The 21,969-nt window shown below is 36.1% G+C and overlaps 1 protein-coding gene across 11 annotated transcripts in view; it reads right to left on the reverse strand.

Moving 5' to 3' along the window:
- Nucleotides 1–21,969, reverse strand: part of cspp1 (centrosome and spindle pole associated protein 1) — a 58,150-nt gene that overhangs the window by 2,889 nt on the left and 33,292 nt on the right. For 7 of the 11 annotated variants that reach the window (XM_062980292.1, XM_008108547.3, XM_008108545.3 and 4 more), the window contains 18 exons: nt 19,780–19,970; nt 18,407–18,528; nt 17,723–17,804; nt 17,505–17,625; nt 16,036–16,183; nt 14,557–14,709; nt 12,958–13,070; nt 12,233–12,382; nt 11,577–11,717; nt 10,860–10,964; nt 9,066–9,126; nt 8,809–8,935; nt 7,770–7,912; nt 6,543–6,677; nt 5,275–5,330; nt 4,888–4,954; nt 4,535–4,626; nt 2,143–2,293 (listed from right to left, as the gene is read on the reverse strand). In XM_062980292.1, coding sequence (XP_062836362.1) covers nt 2,143–2,293; nt 4,535–4,626; nt 4,888–4,954; nt 5,275–5,330; nt 6,543–6,677; nt 7,770–7,912; nt 8,809–8,935; nt 9,066–9,126; nt 10,860–10,964; nt 11,577–11,717; nt 12,233–12,382; nt 12,958–13,070; nt 14,557–14,709; nt 16,036–16,183; nt 17,505–17,625; nt 17,723–17,804; nt 18,407–18,528; nt 19,780–19,970 — 2,158 coding nt within the window. Of the gene's footprint in view, nt 1–51; nt 125–2,142; nt 2,294–4,534; nt 4,627–4,887; nt 4,955–5,274; nt 5,331–6,542; nt 6,678–7,769; nt 7,913–8,808; nt 8,936–9,065; nt 9,127–10,859; nt 10,965–11,576; nt 11,718–12,232; nt 12,383–12,957; nt 13,071–14,556; nt 14,710–16,035; nt 16,184–17,504; nt 17,626–17,722; nt 17,805–18,406; nt 18,529–19,779; nt 19,971–21,969 lie in introns of all 11 variants that reach the window. The other 4 variants (XM_062980293.1, XM_062980288.1, XM_062980287.1 and 1 more) reach the window with 2 other exon arrangements.

Genomic DNA, 21,969 nt, shown 5'->3' on the forward strand with positions numbered 1-21,969 from the left:
TCTACCAATTTAATTAAAATATATAAAAAACAAATTTGGTCAATTACTCACCCTGACTATCACCTCCTTTCTATAAAGAAAATGTCAAAAAAGAGTCCAAACTTTGGTGATGCAAAATGCTAACCTATCAAGAAAAAATATAGGATATTGGGGGGAATTTTTTGTTAGTTTCTAAATGGCACCAATTCTTCATACTTATTCCAGAAGGCCTACCCAGTCAATTTTAAACCATGAATGTAAATGTACATTTAATTGATATGAATGATATTAATGTGTTTTAATCTTAGCTCTATGTCTTTTAATATATGCATTTTAGTGGTCTTATGCTTTTATCTATTGCAATTATACTGAACCCCACCTCAAACCTTAAGGAGAAGCGTATAAGAAATATTTTTGTTGTTGTTGTTGCTAGAGGAAATCCTTACTGAATTTGTAAACGGCACACTATCCGGAGACTGCAGTTAGTGATAAACTGATATACTATCAGAAACTGCAAAAGTAGCAGCAACAACATTTGAAGGAATTTTACATAATTCTGCTTTATTTTCCCACAAGTCAAACCTTGCTGGGTGCTAGAATTCATTCTGGATTCACGATGAAGGTCCATTCTTGGCTGGCAAGAGGATCAATCCATTATCCCCATGAGCCAGCTCAACTAGGCAGACACCTAGATTCTTTATCAGTTACTACCATTAGGACTTGTTTCTCGAACAGTTAAATTACCTAGCCCTGCTGCACCCTAAATTTGTGAAATGTCTACATTTTTCCTTTATATTCCTTCCTGTACATTATTATTTCATTGTCTTTCTTAATATATATTTTGCAAAGACATTTAGGTATACACACACACAAACATATGTATACACACACCAAATTTCCTTGCAAAATATTTGCCACTGCATAATAGTCACACACCCATTTTGGAGGTCCCAAACAGAAGACATCTTTTTTTACATTGCATAATAGTCACACCCCTCTTTTTTCCAACAAAAAGGGATGATTAGTGTAACTAATATGCGATGAAATACAGTGTGTGTATACACACACACACATTCTCTTTCATGGATTATAAGGCACCCTTTTTTCCAAAATCGAGGCTACAAAAAGGGGATATATATATAAGAATTATTAATATCCTAGATGTGTGGGATTTTTTAAAAGATAATGAGCAGCAGCAGCAGCGGCTGGAAAGCATGGAGCAAGAGGCAACCATCAAGAACAGGTGGCAACAGCAAAGAAGAGAGGAGATGGGAAGAAGCTGCATGTGCAAGGAATGTGCGGTGACGGCTCTCCATTGAGTTCCATTGCCACTGGCTAACACTTCTGGACCCACAAGGAGTAGTAGAGGAAATTGGGGATGTTTAAGGCAACACGAGATTACACTTTCAAATATCCAAAGGGCTATCATATATATCTAGTCATGCTTCAAATATCTGAAAGTGGTTCAAGTTACAGAAGGAGACTTTCAAATGAACACCTGAAGAAAATCCATAGCCATAAAGGCAATTTGACAGCCACTGAGATAGTGGACTCCCCTGCTGAAGGCCTTTGATGCAAAGGGTGAACAGATGTCACCTGGAGATTCATTCCTGAATCTTCTTCATCAAACACAGGGTTGGACTAGAGGACCTAAAATGTCCTCTCCATTATTATGAATCTAATCATTCCATCCCAACACACATATCATAAAGTTCTCTGGGTAAAACTGAAGGAATGAGAGGACACATGGGGCTTTTTACAGTGTAAGCACGGTCAGTGGCCATTGTAAAGTGAAAATGGCATGAAAGAAAGGCCAGAAATGATTACCTAAACCTTCTCTAAGCCCTCCCTAGTCTATCAACATCGTGGTTAAAAGAACATTTGTTTGGCATCATGGAACAGACCTTCAACAAAAATGAAATCAGTCCTTACTTGGCAGCAGCTGTAAAATCTCAGTTATCTGGAAATTATTGTCCCACAAAGCATTTTTGTTACATTCAGAACCATACTAAGCAATTAAAACAGATTCCTCCACTTAAATAGTGTTTGCTCATTTTGATCTTATAAAATGCATTCTTCCGTCTTATGCACAACTTTGCATACTAAGAAAGTGTACTAAACTAAGTTTTGTCTCCATTTTGATATTCAGTAAATGAACAGTACCTATATGACTGGCCTTCTTCCGCAGCTCATTTAATCTTTGCAGCCGTTCTTCATTTCTGGCTTTCAGTTGATCTATATTAATACTAGAATTTGAATGTAGAGAGCTTCTGTCAGATTGTGGGGGTGGAGTCACCCTTAAAGGGGCATCATCCTAAAGATTTAATTAATCACAAGAAATTGAATGGTTATGCTATATTTCTGTCTATCTCCTGATAAAATGAAAAAAAATCTCTACATATTGCCACACTTGAAAACATACTAAAATATGCATGAGTTGCTGTTACTGTTATTATCTTTATGTATTATCCTGTGTTTTTTCTTCCTAAAAAAGAAATTCAAAGTGGCTCACAATAAAACCAATACAATACAATTGAAACCTAAAAATAAACATTAAAATGAAATTAAACATGAACAATATTAAAAAATAAAACAGCTAAAACCCTTAAAATTAATTAAAAAACATTTCATAGCTAAGACCACAGCACCACTTAATGAACAGCTCAGATATGAGTTTGTTTCTATGATACCCAAACATATCTTTGCCATATTAAATAGTAGTTTAATTGCATGAAAGAATCTTGTGACTTTATAAAAAATAACAGCTTTCAAAAACCAAGCTAATAGTTCTTTAACAGTAGGCAAATTGTGGTCCTCTGTGGGTTTGTTGGCCAATATACTCAGATTGGCCTTAACTAGCATTGCTATGGTGATGCATAATTGGAGTTGAAGTTGAACAACATTTGAAAAATTACACAGCCCAACCAAAAAAATAGTCTTGGTGTCTTGGTTTTTAGGCCTGTTCCTGGGGTTATTTCAGGCAATGATTCAGAAAATTGCATTGGATAGACCACATCAGCTCTAATTTTTAGATATAGTTATCATGATTTTCTATGGCCAAGCAGATGGTAACTGGTAGATGCCGTATGTTCTGTATTTCAAAAACTAGAGCTTATAGGAGAAAACTGTTGCCATTTTTTGGAATCAACTGATCAGAAACACCCAGAAACAGGTCTAGCATCTGAGGCACCAAAATATGTATTGGTCAGAATTATTATCTTCTCAATACTGTTTTTAAGGCTGGTGAGAGGCTGAGAGTGGACACAAAGTAACAAAATACCTTGCCAATTAGGACTACAATAACCACATTTGCTTATTCTCAAAGACCTGATACATGGCTGCATGAAAGGCTGTCATTTTAGATAACATAATTGTATTTTTCAGAGTTGGATACAGCTCAGCACCTGACTCTGTACCTAACGCACTGCCACCAATTAATAAGTATTCTTACTATACATCAGTGTGGTCCAACCTTTAGTTACCCGAGGGCCAATCAAACTTTAGTATAGGAATGTAAAGGCCAGAGACAGTCCAGAAAGAAAATGAATTACATAATTAATATTGAATTACATAATCAAAATATTAATATTTAATTACATAATTAAAATATTTTTCCAGTAAAAAGGGCAAGGGCCAACAAAAATGAATTGGTGGGCCGCATGCAACCCATGGGCCGCAGGTTGGTCCACACTACCATACATCAAGGGGGGGATCACAGAGGGAAACTGATGAAGAAACACAACCTCCAAACACACTACAGACCCACCAAGAAAATTCAACAAATGCTACGTTCAGCAAAGGATAAGAGGGATCCTCTCACCACTGTAGGAGTCTACTGTATACCTTGCAGCTGTGGACAAGTCTACATAGGGAGCACCAAATGCAGCAGTGCCCACACACAAATCAAAGAGCATGAAAGGCACTGCAGACTAAACCAGAGAAGAGCATTTCATGAACCAACCTGGACACCTAATATTATATGAGAACACAGAAATACTGGACCACTCTGACAGCCATCATGTCAGACTTCACAGAGAACCGCTAAGTCCACAAGCATGTGGACAATTTCAACAGAAAGGAAAGAAAACCATGAAAATGAACAAAATCTGATTATCAGTATTAAAAAACACCAGAATCAAGATAGTAAATAAAGAACACCACTCAGAAACAGGGGAATTCCAGACAGCCAACAATCAAATGCCAGTTAACACAGCCCAAAAAAAGGATGTCCAAGGCAGAAACAGCCAAGCTTTGCAGCTGCAAGGCTACTCATTGCTAATCAAGCTGGCTAACTGCAACATTTGCACTTGCTTCAAACAGACAAGAGATTTTTCTCCCACCCTGGACATTCCACAGATATATATGCACCCCACTTGCCTCATTTCCAACAGACCTCTGAACAAACCTCTGAGGATGCCTGCCATAGCTCAGAGAACACTACTGGAATGTGGTCATACAGCCTGAAAAACTCAGAGCAACTCAATAAGTATGTCCATTTGAAAAAAAATGTACAGAAACACCACTAATTTCAATGAAAATCAAGGACAGCTCCTACCTTTTTCTTCTCTCGCCTCCTTTCTCTTGCAGAGAGAGGTGGCGGAGGAGTTGTGTGTATTTCTAAAGGAGGAAATGTCTCACCATCAGCACCTAAGAAAATGCAGATCAAGGAAGCAAGCACATATTTGGAATTTTAGAAAAGGGTTTTAGGAAAACAAGTGTAAAACGCAGCTTCAAATTTACTGAACATCCACATATGAACAACCCATATAGACTAAATCATAAAACTTGGAAAAAATACTGTTTAGAATTGACAGAAGTGACATGCTACAGAATGAGTAGGCCTTGATACTAGTGTATCAAATACAAAAGTCTACATTGAACAATTGCCACTGAGAAGGATACACTTACCAATAAAAGCACTTTCAGACTCCAAAAGTGAGTTTTTCAGAAATTCATTTGACTCATTGTCCATAACCTACCAGAGAAAAGCAGCAGAAAATACCCTTCAGGTGAAAACCGACTACTGAGGTGGAAAAAAACAGTTAAATGAACATACGCTGTAAATGTTGCAAAACTGTTTTAAAATTAATTTAGATTTTTTTTTTAATTGAAAGAGATCCTTCGATTTAGGAGCAGTCATCACAGAAAAGAACAGTGCTCCAGTCTTTTCAGAACTTTGAAAACAGATAAGAAGAAAAGGACATTTTTCCCCTGATATATGCATTAATATATACATAAAGGTAGCATTTTCCATTCTGGGATGAAAATAAAGACATCAATTATATTTCTGCTTACCATTCCCCGCTGCCTTGATTTATAGCCAGACTCAGGACCATCAAAATCTAGGACAGCTATTAAAGCAAGTAAGAAAAAAAGAAGTGACAAGAACAAAAAAGTAATTATGAATGGCCAAAAATAATATTTTAAATTCTGGTTCTGCAAGAGCTCTTACTCCCATTAAAGAAATATAGAGATTCATAATACAGCTGCAATCACATTGAAATAAGTACAGATTTTAAAATGGGGGGGCCTCAAACATGGCAGAAGAACGGACCACTAAATGCTGCACTGTATCAAATATTTATTCACAAAATTAAAGGTAAAGGTAAAGGTTTTTCCCTGACATTAAGTCTAGTCATGTCTGATTGTGGGGGGTGGGGGGGTGCTCATCTCTATTTCTAAGCCAAAGAGCTGGCGTTGTCTGTAGACACCTGCAAGGTGATGTGGCCAGCATGACTGCATGGAGCGCCATTCACAAAGTTACAGAAATAAAAATAAATGGAATATTCAATAATATGCATGGACTCCACTCCTGTTTACGTGATTTCTGTGTCTCTGTGACAATACCTGGCATTGATTTTCTGTATCTTGTGAGTTCAGATATTGACAAAGAATGCCAGATATTGACACAGAAACAGAAAAGTAATATATAAACCATTGAAATACAGTTGATCTATGCTGAATTATGACCAAAGCCAAGCTGTTTCAGTTTAGGACCACTACTCTGCAGCAGTATCATTGGCATAAAAAGCCAGAAACAATGAGACATGAGTATGAAGTAAAGCAGCAAACCATGACTTATCGTATATACTCGAGTATAAGCCAACCTGAATATAAGCTAAAGCACCTGATTTTACCACAAAAAATCTGAGAAAACTTATTGATTCGAGTATAAGATGAGGGTGAGAAATGCAGCAGCAGATGTTGGTAAATTTTAAAAATAAAAATAGATACCAATAAAATTACATTAAATGCGGTACCAGTAGATTAATTTTTTTGAATATTTACATAAAACTGTAATTTAAGATAATAGTAAGACTTCAATAAGATAAGACTTTCCAACTCTGATTACCTTCATACTTGAGTATAAACCAACCCAAATATAAACTGGCCAGGACCTCCACTCGAGTATAAGCCGGGGGGGGGGCTTTTCCAGCCCTAAAAAAGGGCTGAAAAACTCAGCTTATACTCAGCTTATATACGGTATGTCATGTCCTCTTTCAGAACCTTTATCTCCTTTTAAAAAAGCTTGCATATCCAGTTTTTAAAAGGTCATGCATTACCTTCTGCATTCCTCCTCAATTTTTTTAGTTTCTTTTTCTGCTCTCTTAGCAATGCCTGCTGCTGAATGTCCAGGGCATCGTCGTTAGTGGGAGGGTCAGGATACATGTATCTAGTTTCCACTCGTGAGTCTGAATCTGTTGCATAAATTATGGCAGTCAGAAATCTCAGAACATTTCAAAAAATTACAGCTGCATATATGTAGAACTCGTGTTAGATCCACTTGAAAATATCTCCAACTAAGAGATGTTTTACCCCGAACTCAAGAATTCCAATATGCTGTGTATGAATCTCTTTTTCACAATGATTTTTTGCACTAACTATTTGAGAAGATTAGAAACCAGGCCAAAATCCAAAAGGGAATCATTTGTTGATGGAATTCCTTCCGGCAGCAGAAATGAGTGGAGATCTCTGCATGTTCTTACTGTACGTTCAGTGTACAAGAAAACTCTGCTACAGATTAATGGAAACAATCTTTAGAATCAGTTTAAGGAAAGTAAGTATAACAGAACCAGCACAAAGTTGAACTGAGGCCTAAATTATGATCCAACAGGTTCTGCAGATTTTCAAATGTAAAACGAAGGAAATTTCTAAAATAAAAGACAATTATTTTAAAGAGTAGGCACACAAATGCTAATTTGTAGCTTTTAAAAGAGGTAACTTTTCAAATTATGTAATTATATTTATATTTGATATAATTGTATATGAAATTTATCTTTTTATATTTATCTCCATTTTTCCTTTTGGCATATTCAGCGTTTCCATCCTCCTTGTTATATAATGCATATATGGCATGAAAGCTGAACAAAACCACCAAACATCTAAAATGACCTTAAGTCCCTCCAACAGATCTCAACAGCCAGTTTACCCACACAAACATGAGCTATGATGCATTGCTATATTTTTCCGCTTCTTTTCCTCTGGGCACACAGTATATACAGAATTACAGTATTTTACAGAATGAAGGACATACTATACTGTCGTCAATCTACCCTTCTCTCATTAAAGCCATGAATTTTAAAATCACATTCTATGTTTACTGTGTTTTTGTGTATGTTTTAATATATGCTTTTATGGATGCATTTTAACTATGTTGTCCCTCACCTTCAGCTGTAAAAAAGAGGAGGGCAATAAATAAAAATATCAGCAGCAGCAGGTCTCCCCTTAAAACTAAAGAAGTGACTTAGAGTTCTTTTTCATCTCCCCACTGGTTAAAAAAATCAACTAACCTTTGTATTTAAGTTCATTAAATTCACGGATATTTTGTACATTGACAGGATCAGCAATATCCTTTGATAACGGTCGTCTGACTGGAGCTTGCATACGAAGTCTGGCCATCTCAAATACATCCAAGTAATTTTTATCTTTCCTCCTGTTAAAAATGACCATTTAGGTGTTTTAAAATACACCTAAGTTGTAGAAATATGTAGGTTCATTTATAAACAAAAAATGAATTTAAAAAGCTAGTAAGCCATTTGATTCAACCTTGATTTTCTTGCCATTTTAATGATGAAGTCCCTTCTCATCTTGCATGAATATTAGGAAGCCAAATATAAAATAAACATAGAACCTGAATTCACTAAGTGCACTAGCTAAAAACATTTCAGATAGTTATCACAGGGAGACAGAGAAGTAATGTATCTATAACAGTGGAGGCAGTTTTCCATATCAATTAATTAACTGGCTGGCTCAGCCTTTAATCAAAATGAAGACTGAAGTCAAATGATTTGGACTTCAACTCCCACAATTCCTAACAGCCTATCGGCCTACCAAGCCTGCAGCCCTGCAGGTGTTTTGGACTTCAGCTTCCAGAATTTCTGACCATTTGGCAAGCTGGCTAGGGCTTCTGGGAGTTGAGAGTCCCAACCAGCTGGAGGGCCACAGGGTGTGCAGGCCTGGCTATACCTTTCCTTTCAAACAAAGCCTGAGGGAAAGAGCTTTAAGCCTAGTTCTGTGCTTTGGTGTGCCTGCTCAATGGAGTATAGAATCAGATCAAGGAACTCTTAAGAGCCCATGAACTCCCTTGTACTTAACTCTGGGAACTGTATGTTGCCTTTCTCCCCACGGGGATTCAAGTCAACACACAATTACATGACACAGCCCAATAAATTTTAAAACAGAAAATACAAAAATTAAAAAAATTAAATATTTGTGTCACGGATACAAATTAAAATACAGTTAAGATACAATAAAAATACTAGTACAATTAAAATTGCATTTTATAGTCCGCCCCCTACTTGAGTAAATGCCTTATTCTCAAACCCTTACCCTTTCACTGACAGGTCATCATCATCATCGCTATGTACTTTCAATAATTGCTCCTGGAGCCGCCGCTCTTCACTGCGGAGTTGCTTCCTCATCTCCGACAGCTCAGTTATTACAGTCTTCCTTTCTTCTGCAATTTAGTATAAAAAGAATTTGATACTAAATACCACTGCTCTTCCCTGGGAACTATCAGGGCAATTAAGACTTTTCTGGCCACGAACATAGCCAAAGAAGTGAGGGAAGCCATAAATGTTTCTTACCATAGGCACGCAGCTGATTTCTTCTAGCTGGCACAGGAGGAGATGGAACTCTCGGAATGTCCTAGTAAAACATTAAAACATTTAGTTGAGTAAGGGAGGGAAAACATATGTTCTTCTCACTTACTTTTACACCGAAGAAGGGAATTAATCATTTCTTCTCACTGTCCTCCCTTGCAACTGAGCATGGAAATTAGTATCGGGGGGGGGGGGGGAATCTTCTATTGGCACCATTTTTATTTTTAAAAATCAATATAAAACGATTTAATTATAACATATGTAGTTAAGTCCTATGAATTACAAAATAAGTGCTCTGTGCTCAAGAAAGGGTTAGATCTGATTTCTACAAAACAGCAGTCGATTCCTATAGCAAAGAGGCTTGAAACCAAGGGGTTTCAGGAGCAGAAGTGGGTGTGGAATTGTACTTTATGTAAGCTAGTCTTTTTGCTAAAAGGTCACAGCATGCTGCCTCTATCTAGCTGCCTCCACAGTGGACATAATCTATCAAGTTTCTAGAAGGGATTATTGTACAATGGTGTAGACCAGGGGTCCCCAAACTAAGGCCCGGTGGCTGGATGCGGCCCTCCAAGGTCATTTACCTGGCCCTCGCCCTCAGTTTTAGACTTAGGCTCACCCAAAGTCTGAAATGACTTGAAGGCACACAACAACAACAATCCCAATTAACTTTACTATCTCATTGGCCAGAAGCAGGCCAACACTTCCCACTGAAATCCTAGTAGGTTTATGTTGGTTATTCTTATTTTTAAATATTGTGTTGTTCTTTCATTGTTGTTGTTGTTGATTTTTTTTTTGCACTACAAATAAAACATGTGCAGTGTGCATAGGAATTTGTTCATATTTTTTTTCAAATGATAATTCGGCCCCTTAACAGTCTGAAGGATTGTGGACCAGCCCGCTGCTTAAAAAGTTTGAGGACCCCTGGTGTAGACCAAAGAATATGGTGAAAATCTTCTATTGACAACAATTGTGATAGAGAAAATCTGAAATATGAAAGCTGGAGGGGGGTTGGAATTGGGGTAGGGGTTGTCCTTTTCACAGCTGCTTTTTTCTTTAAAAAAAGAACTGAAAGGGGGAATTAAACATTTATTACTTAAAACCATTTCTAAAAAATTAAGAATAATTTTATGCAAGCCTTGATCTATGTTTACTGTTCTCAGTTCTCATTAAGGGGATGAGTGTATCATTTCTGCTTGACATTATAGAGAAGTGTTGGAAATGAAATATTTTCTTTGTTTTACTTATGTTGGTTTTTCCTCTTTTATTGAGGCTTTTTGGTTCTGTTCAAACTGGTAAAACCTTCATAGCTCAGGTTTTCATTACAATTCAAGACCTTGTAGCTCCTTTAATACAATTTTTTAAAAGTTAAGTTCAATCTGTAATTATATTCTGAACAAACTGTTATAATAATTAAACATGATAACTGCATCCCAAACAAGATATATACATACAATACATTCTGTGTTCCTAAAATAACAAAGTGACTTTCAATCTCTAAAATATTGCATTTTTCTTTTCTTCAAAAATGTCTGGGTTTCCCCATGGCTTCAAAATTTCTGGAGATTTCACAATTATAGGAATGCAAACTAAGCATACGAATTACTATTGAGAAGAGGAGAAAAAAGGTCATGAATGCTATCAGAGAACTGGCAAGAATTTAGATATCATTGTGTATATTAGTACCTCCTAAAAAAGCTTAAACCATAACAAAATGTAACCTGGCTTAGATCAAGAAATGCAGAATCAGGTATCTATTTGATCAGTAATGATAAAACATACATGTGTATAATAAGAGGTTCGACTCTCCATCAAAAGTGAGCGTTCTTCTTTTACTAATGGTTTATTTTGAAGAGACGGAATAAGAGGAGAAGGCTGTCTAGAAATCTGAAAGGCAGAGAAGAACGTAAATGCAGATTTGACCCTTAAAAACAATAAACAAAATAAATCTTTTTTAAAAAGAAAACTTTCACCTGAGATAGTATATATGAATATATAACTCTATGTAACACAATTTTTATTCCTGGGTTATAAATGTCATTTCCTAATTGGTTCTTAAAAACATGGAAAAAGAGATCCAGCCCAAATCCCCGCTACTGTATATAGGAATATACAATTGGAGCACTCTTAACACATGGTCATCCAGCCTCTGTTTAAGAAGGCGGCCCCACTACATTCTGAAGCAGCATATCCCACTGTCATACAGCTCTTACCATCAATATAGTAATCACAAGTTTAGGTTCAAATGATACAGCTAAAATGCCCTTTCATCCAACCCTGGGACCCAAAGCTCCTGTTGCCAATTTCTGGGAGGGACCGCAGACTACAGAGCAGGTTACAGCGGAGTAGAGCATTTGAATCTAAACCTGTGATTACTGTAATACAATTTTCTGGTGGCAAGAGCTGTTTGACAGTGGAATATGTTGCCTCAGAATGTAATGGATCCTTTTTATATCCAAGCCAAAAAGTTGGAATTCAAGATATTTTAAAAGAAATTACCTTATCTTCTTCAGTTACTATACGCCTCTCAATTTCATTATTCTGTTTATCTTGTTTTCCTTCTTCTTCTAACTTTTTTTTCTCTGCCTCTTTTCTCCTCTCTTCAGCTAACTTATACAATTCTTCATTTTTCAATCTTTGCTACAAAGATAACGATGCAATGATGAAAAACAATGAACATACTTTTGACCACAACTCAGTCAGTAACAACAATATGGATTTCAACTTTGGCTGAAACTTTAGTTAGTTACATAATTGCTTCTTTAAAGCCTTTCCTGACTCTACAGGGATAAAGGTGAAAGATAGAACATCAACATAATTAGAAATATGTTTCGTCTACGATCACCAAGTTTGAACTTTAGGAGGTGCACATGAGGACTGAGAGTACAGATTCCTTTTATCTATTTATGATATTAAAGTAAAGCTGAGGTGGTGAATGACAAATAAATACAATTCAATCACTTGTTAGATAAAGAGTACCCAAGAATAAAGTTAGTACCTTGTGCAGAATTAATAAAGATGCATTGAAACTTTTTATCATCATTCATACACTAGGTCAGCTCTGAGACATACTTTCTTGAATACAATTTTTTTAAAATGAGAAGTCCCAAAACTCTTTTTAATGCAAGACATCCACCAAATCAACCATATCATACCTCTTCTTCTTTCCTTCTCTTCCTTTCCAGTTCTTCTTCATATTCTTTTTCTATTCTAGCCCTCTGCTCGGCCAGCCTTTTTTCTTCCTTTTCTTCTTCTAGTCTTCTTTTTTCACGCTCTGCTTCTTCTCTCATTTTTTTCTCTTCAATCTAGAAAGAAAACACCTGATTATTTATTCTGCTGAGCAACTTTAAAACTATTCAGGCTTTAGAGCTATGCGATTCTCTAAATTTAACTGATTACTTTCAATATGCAGATGATAACTTACTTGGTGTTTGTCTTCTATCCTCACAACATTGTGTTGTTATATTTAATCACTAGAGACTGCCATATGACTACACGCTTATTTGTATTATTTGTGGATGTCTTGTTGAATTTCCTACATTCCATATAGCTCTTGAGCTGTTCTGACATTATCATTAAAAAAACTCTTCTTCAGTACCAGAAATAGGTTTCCAGCCATTTCTGCTTTTATTTTTATAATTGTTCAAAATTTTAGCAATTTCTGAGATACTCAGAAGGTATGAGAGCAAACAACTTGCCTTCCTAACATTGACATTGACCACCCTATTATATAGGATATTTAAAGAAAATTTATGTTCCGGTTCAACTATTAGAAACAATAAACAGGATTACTTTCCAAAAGTCTTGAAAGCTATATTATCACAAGTTTGCTTGATTAGAAAAACTGTTTGCTTTGCTTACTATTGGTACACAAACTCACCTGAAAACGAAGGAAGTTCTTGTAGGATTCTTGCCTCCTAATTTGTTCTGGGGTTGGAGTCTCGCCAAATACGTTGCCACGGGCAAACTGGGGTGTTTGTGCATATGTAAAACCTAGTTATTTAAAAATCAGATTGCAAGCATGAGTATATCTATTTCTTGCATAATTATTTAAATTCATATTTACATCTGGTGTATTTAGTTGGTCTTTTTGATTTAACTACATTTGCAGCACTCACAACTGCTAGAACCAAAAACAGTATCCATGGCATACTGAAATTTAGCAAAGACTTGTCATGCATTTGAAAGTATCCCCAAATACTTTAAAGATTCACAGGAAAAAATACATCCAGCAATACCACTTCTTTGGCTAATTGCAATGTTTAAATTTCCCTTTATTTGTAAAAAAATTTTTTTTTAAAAAAAACAAGACTAAAATCAAAAATGCAAGAATGATTTAAAAGATTGTGTTGTCGAAGGCTTTCATGGCTGGGATCACAGGGTTGTTGTATGTCTTTCGGGCTGTGTAGCCATGTTCCAGAAGTATTAAGAAGATTTACATCCAACTTTTCCTAGTTGTTATTTTTAAGTGCTAAAACACCTTAAACCCATTCTAATTAGGATGGGTTCCCAGAAACTAAAGACAAATTCTAATAACTTGATTTGAGGCATGTTTGGCTGGGTCTTTCTTTTCTTTAAAAATATGCCTCTTTCTGCATTATGATTGACTATTTTAGTATGAAATAGCCACAAGATAGCATTCTGCTCATGCAACATGGGGATGTATGCAAATGAAGAAACTGCTTTAGTTTTCTGGATTAATCCTATAGAGAATATTATATAATAACATTAAAAATCATCAAAAACATCATTGGGAATATTATGCACAAGTTCTAACTTATATTAGTATGACAAACTCTAACAATCACACCTCTAAAGCAAAGTCTTTCTTTATATATCAGTACACTTGTAACTTTCCTACTGCAACATATACTTTTAAAAAGCTAAAAATTCTTCAGAGAATAAAGGCTCTGAAGCAGAGCTATCCCTCAAGAAAGAGAAGGAGCATTATTGGTGGCTTGTGAATTAAATGCCACTGTATTGATAAATCCATTTTGGGTTTTATTCTTTATCCTGAAATTGCTATTTCAAATGCTCAACCTATTGGGTTTGGTGATGGGTATAGGCTTTAGCACATTGGATAGCTTCTTAAAAGTTCCTATTAAAACCTGGGCCAGATTTATGATCCCTTTTTATATGGAAGAAACAAGCCAACACTGACACTTGCAGGTAGTTTTACAAATATTCAAGTGGTTAATACTATTATTTTCTACAGGTAGAGAATATTCTGCAAATACCTGCGAGGCAATGTCTTGGACATACATAGACTACTTTACAGTGGAGAAGAGGAAGGATGCAAAATGTTATTCATGCAATAATATAATGTCTAAGTCTACCAACTACATCAACTTTTTCAAAAACTCAGAAGAAAAAATATAGGACTGTCTTCAGTGGAAAGTACAGCATAGCAAGAATGAACAATAATGTTGACAAGTAACACAACACACATTTACAACTGAAGATATGGTATTGTTTAAACCTGCTATTTTATTTGTAGAGTCATCTGTATTTTCAAGTCTTGGAGAGGCCAGACTTAGGTCAACAGACACTATAGCCCTTTTATCTTCATATACTCGAGCCTCTGGATTATGATATGCATCTTCATTTTGCTTGTGCATCATATTCAAGTCAGCTGAAGAAGAGGGGGAAACAGCCATTGTTTATTCCAAAACAAGAGGCATGTTTATGGTAGTTTCAAGGCAAATCTTTCTTCAGAATTACAGTTAGGAGGACACATAACGGCCATAATCTTAGATAGAATGAATGTTCTACAAGTTGGATTAATTTAATTTAAGCACTTGCTACAAATCCAAATGATATTTTATAATTACTCCTTTTTATTTTATTTTTAAATTAAATACTAGATGTTAACATTGGGTTTTAGGCATAAGTAGGGCTTCTCTACACTCTAATGTATTGCTCTACTTCTGCATCTAACTTTTGCCTAAATATTCATGTTAAAGCATTCTCCAGATTTATCACCTTTTTATTTGCAAATTACAGTATAGATTTTAAGATGACTATTTGGAGATTTTTGAGGGAATACATATCCCTTCTTCTCTGCAATTCCATCTACACTAGTGATGGCAGTGGAGACATCAACCAAGAAGAAATGGCAAAAATCATCATATATCAGCTGGAAACTCACAAACATAACTGAACTGAAAGAAATAACCTGTCAACTGCCCAATTTGTGTATTTGTGAGTGAGTTTTCCCATAAAATGTATCAATGGTACATACACACACACAAATATTCAAACTGCGAACAAAAAGCCCCAACATTTTGAGATGTAGACAAAAAACTAGCAATAAATTCATTTTAGCATATTTCTATAACTATAAAATGGGGTGAAAATGAAATTGCAGAAAAACATTGGTTAAGAAATTTAATAAACAAGCAGAAATGATAGGCATGTGTGGAAAAAGCTGAACTTCACATTTATAGCCAGAGATTTTTTGATGACTTCCTTTGCTTCTCTGGTATCAAGAGTCACTTTCCTGAAAATTTCAGGAACCTCAACCCACATAGGGAGTTCTTCCAGCATAATGCTTCAATTTAACTTATCAATAATATCAGAGAATATACATTCTAAACACAAAGTACTAGTATTTTAATGTTTCCTGAAAAAAAATTAACTACATTATTAATTAATATTCTTTCTCATAACATGCTCTTTTGTTATACCACAGGATTCTCTCTATATTTTATGCGTTTTATATCTCTTCTCTTTTGTTTACTTCCGTTTTTTGCTACATTTCCCCACTCAAAACTGGTTCTTATAGAAGTGTCACAAAAGTAGGAACTGATGGATAATCTAAACAACTAGAATAGGTTTCTTCAATGCTGTAAATTCTCTGTAGTGCATCCTTTTACTCTCTTACTGCCTTTTATTTGTGGATGTAAAGAGCTATAGATAAAGATAGGCAAGGAAAGGATTTCCCAACTATCAAACGTACTTATGAGATTTCCCTTTTTATCTCTCAGAGGAGCACCTCCACCTCCTTTTCCCCAAGGATTGTAACTTCTCATTTCCGCTTCTAATTTGGCTTCATACCGTTCCTTTTCCTCCTTTTCCTTCCTGCGCCGTTCTTCTCTTTCCTTTATCTGCAATTGAAAAAAAATAACCTTTTCAAATAAGTTATTCACTTAATCATTTTATGGTATTGAAAACTCAATCATAATCAACATCATGTGACAGTTATATGCTCAATTAAACAAATTTGTAGTATGCTTACGTTTGTATGTATAAGATAAAAGTTCAGCAGAGTTCATTCTAAAGCAGAACTTATTAAACTTTTTTGACTCACAATCCCTTTTCAACCTGAGAAATTTTGATACAACCACAGGTACATAGGTATATAAAATAAGTACACAAAAACATTTACTGATACTAAATCATAAATAAATATATTTCATATATATTATCACCATTTCTTAAAGATAAAAGCAATTTGCAAACTAATGAGATGCATGTGTTTGTTTTTCCCCCATAAAGAATTAATTCTTGGTTGAATATTTGATACTGAAGGACATAGAGCATCTTCAGCATTTTTCATGCCATACTGGCATGTTTAGTTTGCAGCCTGAGTGGCAAAAATATATTCTGCTCTCCTTTTTTTCCCTCCTTAATCGGGGGACCACAATGGGATGTTTTAGGGGTCCAGACATCCAACTTAAAAAGGTTCCAGACTGCAGAGTGGACCATGTGCCTGAAAAGGGCCCATACCCACCTCCCTCTTGTTCCCTCATGGTCTGTTCACATATTTGCATGCAATTCATATCCTCCCCCCCCCCCCAAAAAAAAAAACAAATAGGTGATATTAACCCTTCTCTTCCTGCACAGGTTGGAGGCAATTTCTTCTTGAACTTTTAAAGGCAGGTGACTGATATTTTTGATTTCAATTAAATATGCTTTATGAACCCAACTTAGTTTGTAGAATCAAAATTTAAAGGAAGTATTTTTGAAACTGAAAACACGGCCCTCAAACAAAATCAGCATTTGCAATAGGGTGATTTTCTTTTTTATGAGTACAGCTGAAGCACTTTTTGCAGAGCCCACTGTAAACACTGCACATTGTTGCTAACCTATTGATGTAAATATCAAAAAGCACTGACTAAATGATGTTCAGGTATCTTTTACTGTTGCCAAAATTTTCGTAGCCCCAATATTAAGCTACGCAGCCACATTTGGGGTTGTGACTCAGTTTAAGAAGCTTTCTTCTAAAAAAAATCTAGTGAACAGATCATTGCAAGCTATTAACTCTTACTAGTAATATAAAGATCTATTTACTATAGCTTAGAAAAATCTAATAGAGCAATTAATATAGGAAATACATAACAGAAAATAAGATTAGTTTTTCCTCAAATAGGTCACATTAACACAATCTGTATTCAGAACTAAAAAGTCACTATCAAACCTTCCTACCTGCTGCTGTAGTTCTTGCTGATACATTAAACAAATATCTCTTGTAGGCTTTGATTTTTCTTCAGGAAATATTCCCAGTCCTCTTGGCCTATCATTTGTAACTTTTGCACCAATTTTACTTCTGCATTCAAAAGAGCAAGAAAAAATGAAATACTATCCATTTCAAAATTATACTTCCATATACATTTGACTACTAGTCAAAGCTTTGCAGTACTCACAGAGACACAGCAGCAGGTCTATGAACAGCATTAACAGGGGGAGGTGCAGATGAAGGTTGTACCCCCATGACACCTGTGCCATCTAAAACAATAAAGGCATTCAATGTTTAAATCTAGGGTTTGTGGCAATATCAAATGTTATTTAAGGTGATTAATACTGCTGTGATAAGAAAATATCTGCTTAGGATTGATAGAAGTCAAAATGAGAACACTGAAAAACCAAATGGTGGTATCAGCAATCCTGAAGTTTACATAAATATGTAGATTCTAAAAAGAAGGCAAACATTTAAAAAACACCCAAGAGTGAGATTTAAAAAAAATACAGGTTGAAGTGAAGAATGATCACAGATTTAGTTGCTGACTTTATCGTCAATTGGCATTTTCCTTTCTTCTATAGTTTCACCCCTTAAAATAAAACCTTAGCAAAATGTAATAGGTGGGAAAGTGAACAAAAATCTGACCAATAAAGGGAATGACGAAACCGAAATTTGGAAGTGAATGTGGTTTCAGCCTTGGTGTTTTGAACCACTCCTTCTTTCTTCCTCCAATAATTTTTAGCTAACTCTAAATTAATTAACATTTGTCTATAAAGAAACGTTGTCTATAAAGAAATATTGAGATCAGAGCAATCTGCGCTACTGCACAGAACAGTAATAAAATATGTGTATCAGCCAATCAACTTACAATATGCAAGGTTGGGATCCAAAGGATTCCTTGCACCATAGAAGTAGTATGCATCGTCATAAGGAGTTCTGTAATTATCAGGCATAATTTGTGGAGGCAGTGGAGGTGGTAGGGGTGCAATTCTAAATCCAAAACAAAATGCAACATCGCTTAACAGTTGTTTCCACAGTATTTGGGAACAGGATGATATGATATCAAAAGAAAAGTGTATATACTTTGCTGAAGATAATTGTGGATTTGGGCCTTTATATTGCCCCTTTTATAGACATCCTTACACCAATGAGAAGATTCTGAAACTATGGCCAAGATCCTGCATCAAGCTACATGATATGATATTCTGTCTAATTCCCTTAACCTGTCTTTTTTCTAGCTGTAGCCTCCCAAACCTGGCAATGCCCTGGACGGTAGTGGGCAAACAGCAAACATCCAGACATTTTCTTATAGTTGGACACACAACAGGCACCTGCGGGGACCTTTGGAGGTTCCTACAAAAAATATCACTCTTCTATGTCACAACATGGCTTCCTTTCTCCTGGCAATAACAAGGCTCCAGTTTTAATGTACAAATGTTGACTTAATAAAGCAAGATATGCACAATCTCCAGTACAGTACATTCTCATACTGCTATTTTCTACTTCTAAACACCATAATCCATATAGTAAATTTTCTGTTATACAAAGTTTCCGCATTACATTCAAATAAGGAGCTAGATACATAATTCAAAAGAAGTCATGATTTAAAATCGACTTCAAATCAAACAATGCTCTGGTTTCTTCCCAATCTAATAACCGTAAGTTCCCAATTTGGAGTTCTCAGGTTAATCACAACATGACAAGAACAATGTAATGTAGAATGTGTTGGTAAATGGCTCATGCATAACTTGGTTTATTAAGCTAAGGTTTCCATGTTCAAATAGTGCTATAGCTGTAGAACAGGGATCCTCAAAAGTATTAAGCAGAGGGCTGGTTCACAGTTCCTGACTGTTGGGGGAGAGCCAGACTATAGTTTGAAAAAAACATGAACCAATTCCTATGCACAATGCACATATCATATCTGTAGTGAAAAAAATATGAAAGATACAATATTTAAAGTGAAGAATTTTAACTGACATAAATTTACTACTACTTCAATGGGAAGTGTGGGTCTGCTTTTGACTGATGAGATAGTCATGTTAATTAGGATTGTTGCTGTTGTTGTGTGCCTTCAAGTCATTTCAGACTCAGGGTGACCCTAAGTCAAAGGTTTAGGGTGGGAGGGAGGGCGGGTAAAGGACTACATCCGGCCCATAGGGCTAGTTTGGGGATCCAGATGTAGGACTTCAATTTCCACCCTGCCATCATTCAAACATAAAGGTAACATTTTAAGAGAGCCACCTGGGTGCCAATATTTCTCCAAGAGTTGTAGATAGCCCTCTGTGAAAATCTTCATTCATGGGTGAGATAGGAGGTGCAGATATAGAGATAGGTCCAGGAGTTGGTGTCTGAAAAGCTGGTCTTGGTTTTTCTGGTGGTATTCTCTCCTCAGATATTCGTGGTGTTAATCCAAATTCTCTCAATCTGTTAGGCTACAGAAAACAGTTGTTTTATTTTAGCTTAGTTTATTTTTAAATAAAGTATATTGAGATTTTCCAACTATTTTAGCTGCATGAGTACAAGAATAGAACATTAAGTATTTCATGAAGATTGCTGATGGTTTTTGTTACAGAAGCATACAAAATCCTCATTCTAGGCAGGTCTAGCACAAGAATATCAATAAAGTACCAGCTGTAACTAGAACCACAGAATTTTCTCTGTTTGTACTGACTAAACTGTGGTGTAGCTGTTACACTAAATCAGAAAAAAACTTGATGGTTAATGCCCAATGTCTATTCCCTGGTGTGAGGAAGTATACAGCAGTGTTGTTGTTTTTTCCCCCCGTGTCAGGAGTGACTTGAGAAGCTGCAAGTCGCTTCTGGTGTGAGAGAATTGGCCATCTACAGAGATATTGCCCAGGGGACACCTGAATGTTTAATGTTTTAACATCCTGTGGGAGGCTTCTCTCATGTCCCCGCATGGGGGACTGGAGCTGAGAGAGGGAGCTCATCCTGCTCTCCCCAGATTCAAACGGCCGACCTGTTGGTCAGCAGTCCTGCAGGCACAAGGGTTTAACCCATTGTGCCACCGGGGGCTCCAGCAGTGTGTGCACAAGCTAACATTCAGTGATCCTGAAAAGAAGCTGGATTTATGCTGAAGGAAGTAGTGTATTTGCCTGTCCAAAATGATGCCACTGGAAACGAGACATGGTGGCAACCAAGAAGAATAAGAAATTATATGAAGCAACATAGGGAAATGTTCTGTCTTATGAATTGTCACAACACAGGCTTTCAGTCAGCCATCCTGGTATACATACTATGCAGCATGGCTAATTACTAACAATTGGTTGAAAGTACTTGTCTGCATAAAGTATGCTTCCCGTCAACACCAACATCAATAAGATGAGATGCAGTTGTTTACCAGTGAGGTAAACAGCGTCCATCTGTAAGACAGTGTTTTGATTTTATTCCATTTTATGTAAGTTTCATGTAAGAGAAGACTAGTGATTGGTATAAAGGTGTCTTAACAGAGGATTACTGTGTCCTTGAGAAATTCATGCAGTTTATCTGAAATGTAATTTTAGTATAATTATCCTTCTTACTGCCATTAAGAATCACGATGAATGCTACCTTGAGAGACAAGCACCATACTATGAGTGTTTCACTTTCTACTTGCCAGAGGAATCAGGCAGAATCTCTGTTAAAGGAAGTGAATCTATATGGAAACCTATAAAGGAATCGACTGAATATTATCCTCTTTCTGCATGTTAGAATGTAAAATTCTATAAGCTGGCAATCTGCCTATAATAAGTAAGCAATCTATCACAATCATATGATTCTGTATCTGATCCCTCTGAGGAAAGGGGGACTATCTTAATCTAGACAGTTATCTCGAATCAGGGTGTGAATAATTCAGTCCTCCAGGGATTGTTGGACTGCAGTTGCCTCACAACTGACTCACAATTAGCTACACTAACTAGCACTGCTGAGAACTGCAGTTTAACAACATCTGGATGGCCACTTGATTCCCACCCTGCCTTTGAAACAATACCATGTCTTTCTTTTTGCTTGGAAATGAGTGCTCTTTCCTTTTCCATCTGTCTATACAGTATTTTGTTATAATATTTCCATATCTATTTATAATAGAATTCAGAAAGATGCAAAACATGGTCCTTGCCCTAAGCCGTTAAGAGGCTGTATAATATGCTACATGGCTTTTGGATCGTCACAGCAGCTAGTTAGTGCTGATGTATGAAAGTAATTGATTTGTTTACCGAAGCCAGTTTCCCAGTGTTCAAGATTTTCTCTGATAAGTTTCCTTTTGTTATATGGACAAGGACTATGATATTACTTTATGTAGCATGCCATGAAGCTACTGTCTTTGTTCATACTTTGCTAATGGACTGGATTGAAAAACCAACTCAGCAGGGTTTTTTTCTAGTCTAATTTGCTGAGAAGTGAACATTTCATCTGGCTTGAACTGCCATCTGTT

The sequence above is a fragment of the Anolis carolinensis genome, chromosome 4 (genome assembly GCF_035594765.1).
Source record: "Anolis carolinensis isolate JA03-04 chromosome 4, rAnoCar3.1.pri, whole genome shotgun sequence".
In the NCBI taxonomy this organism is placed as follows: domain Eukaryota; kingdom Metazoa; phylum Chordata; class Lepidosauria; order Squamata; family Dactyloidae; genus Anolis; species Anolis carolinensis.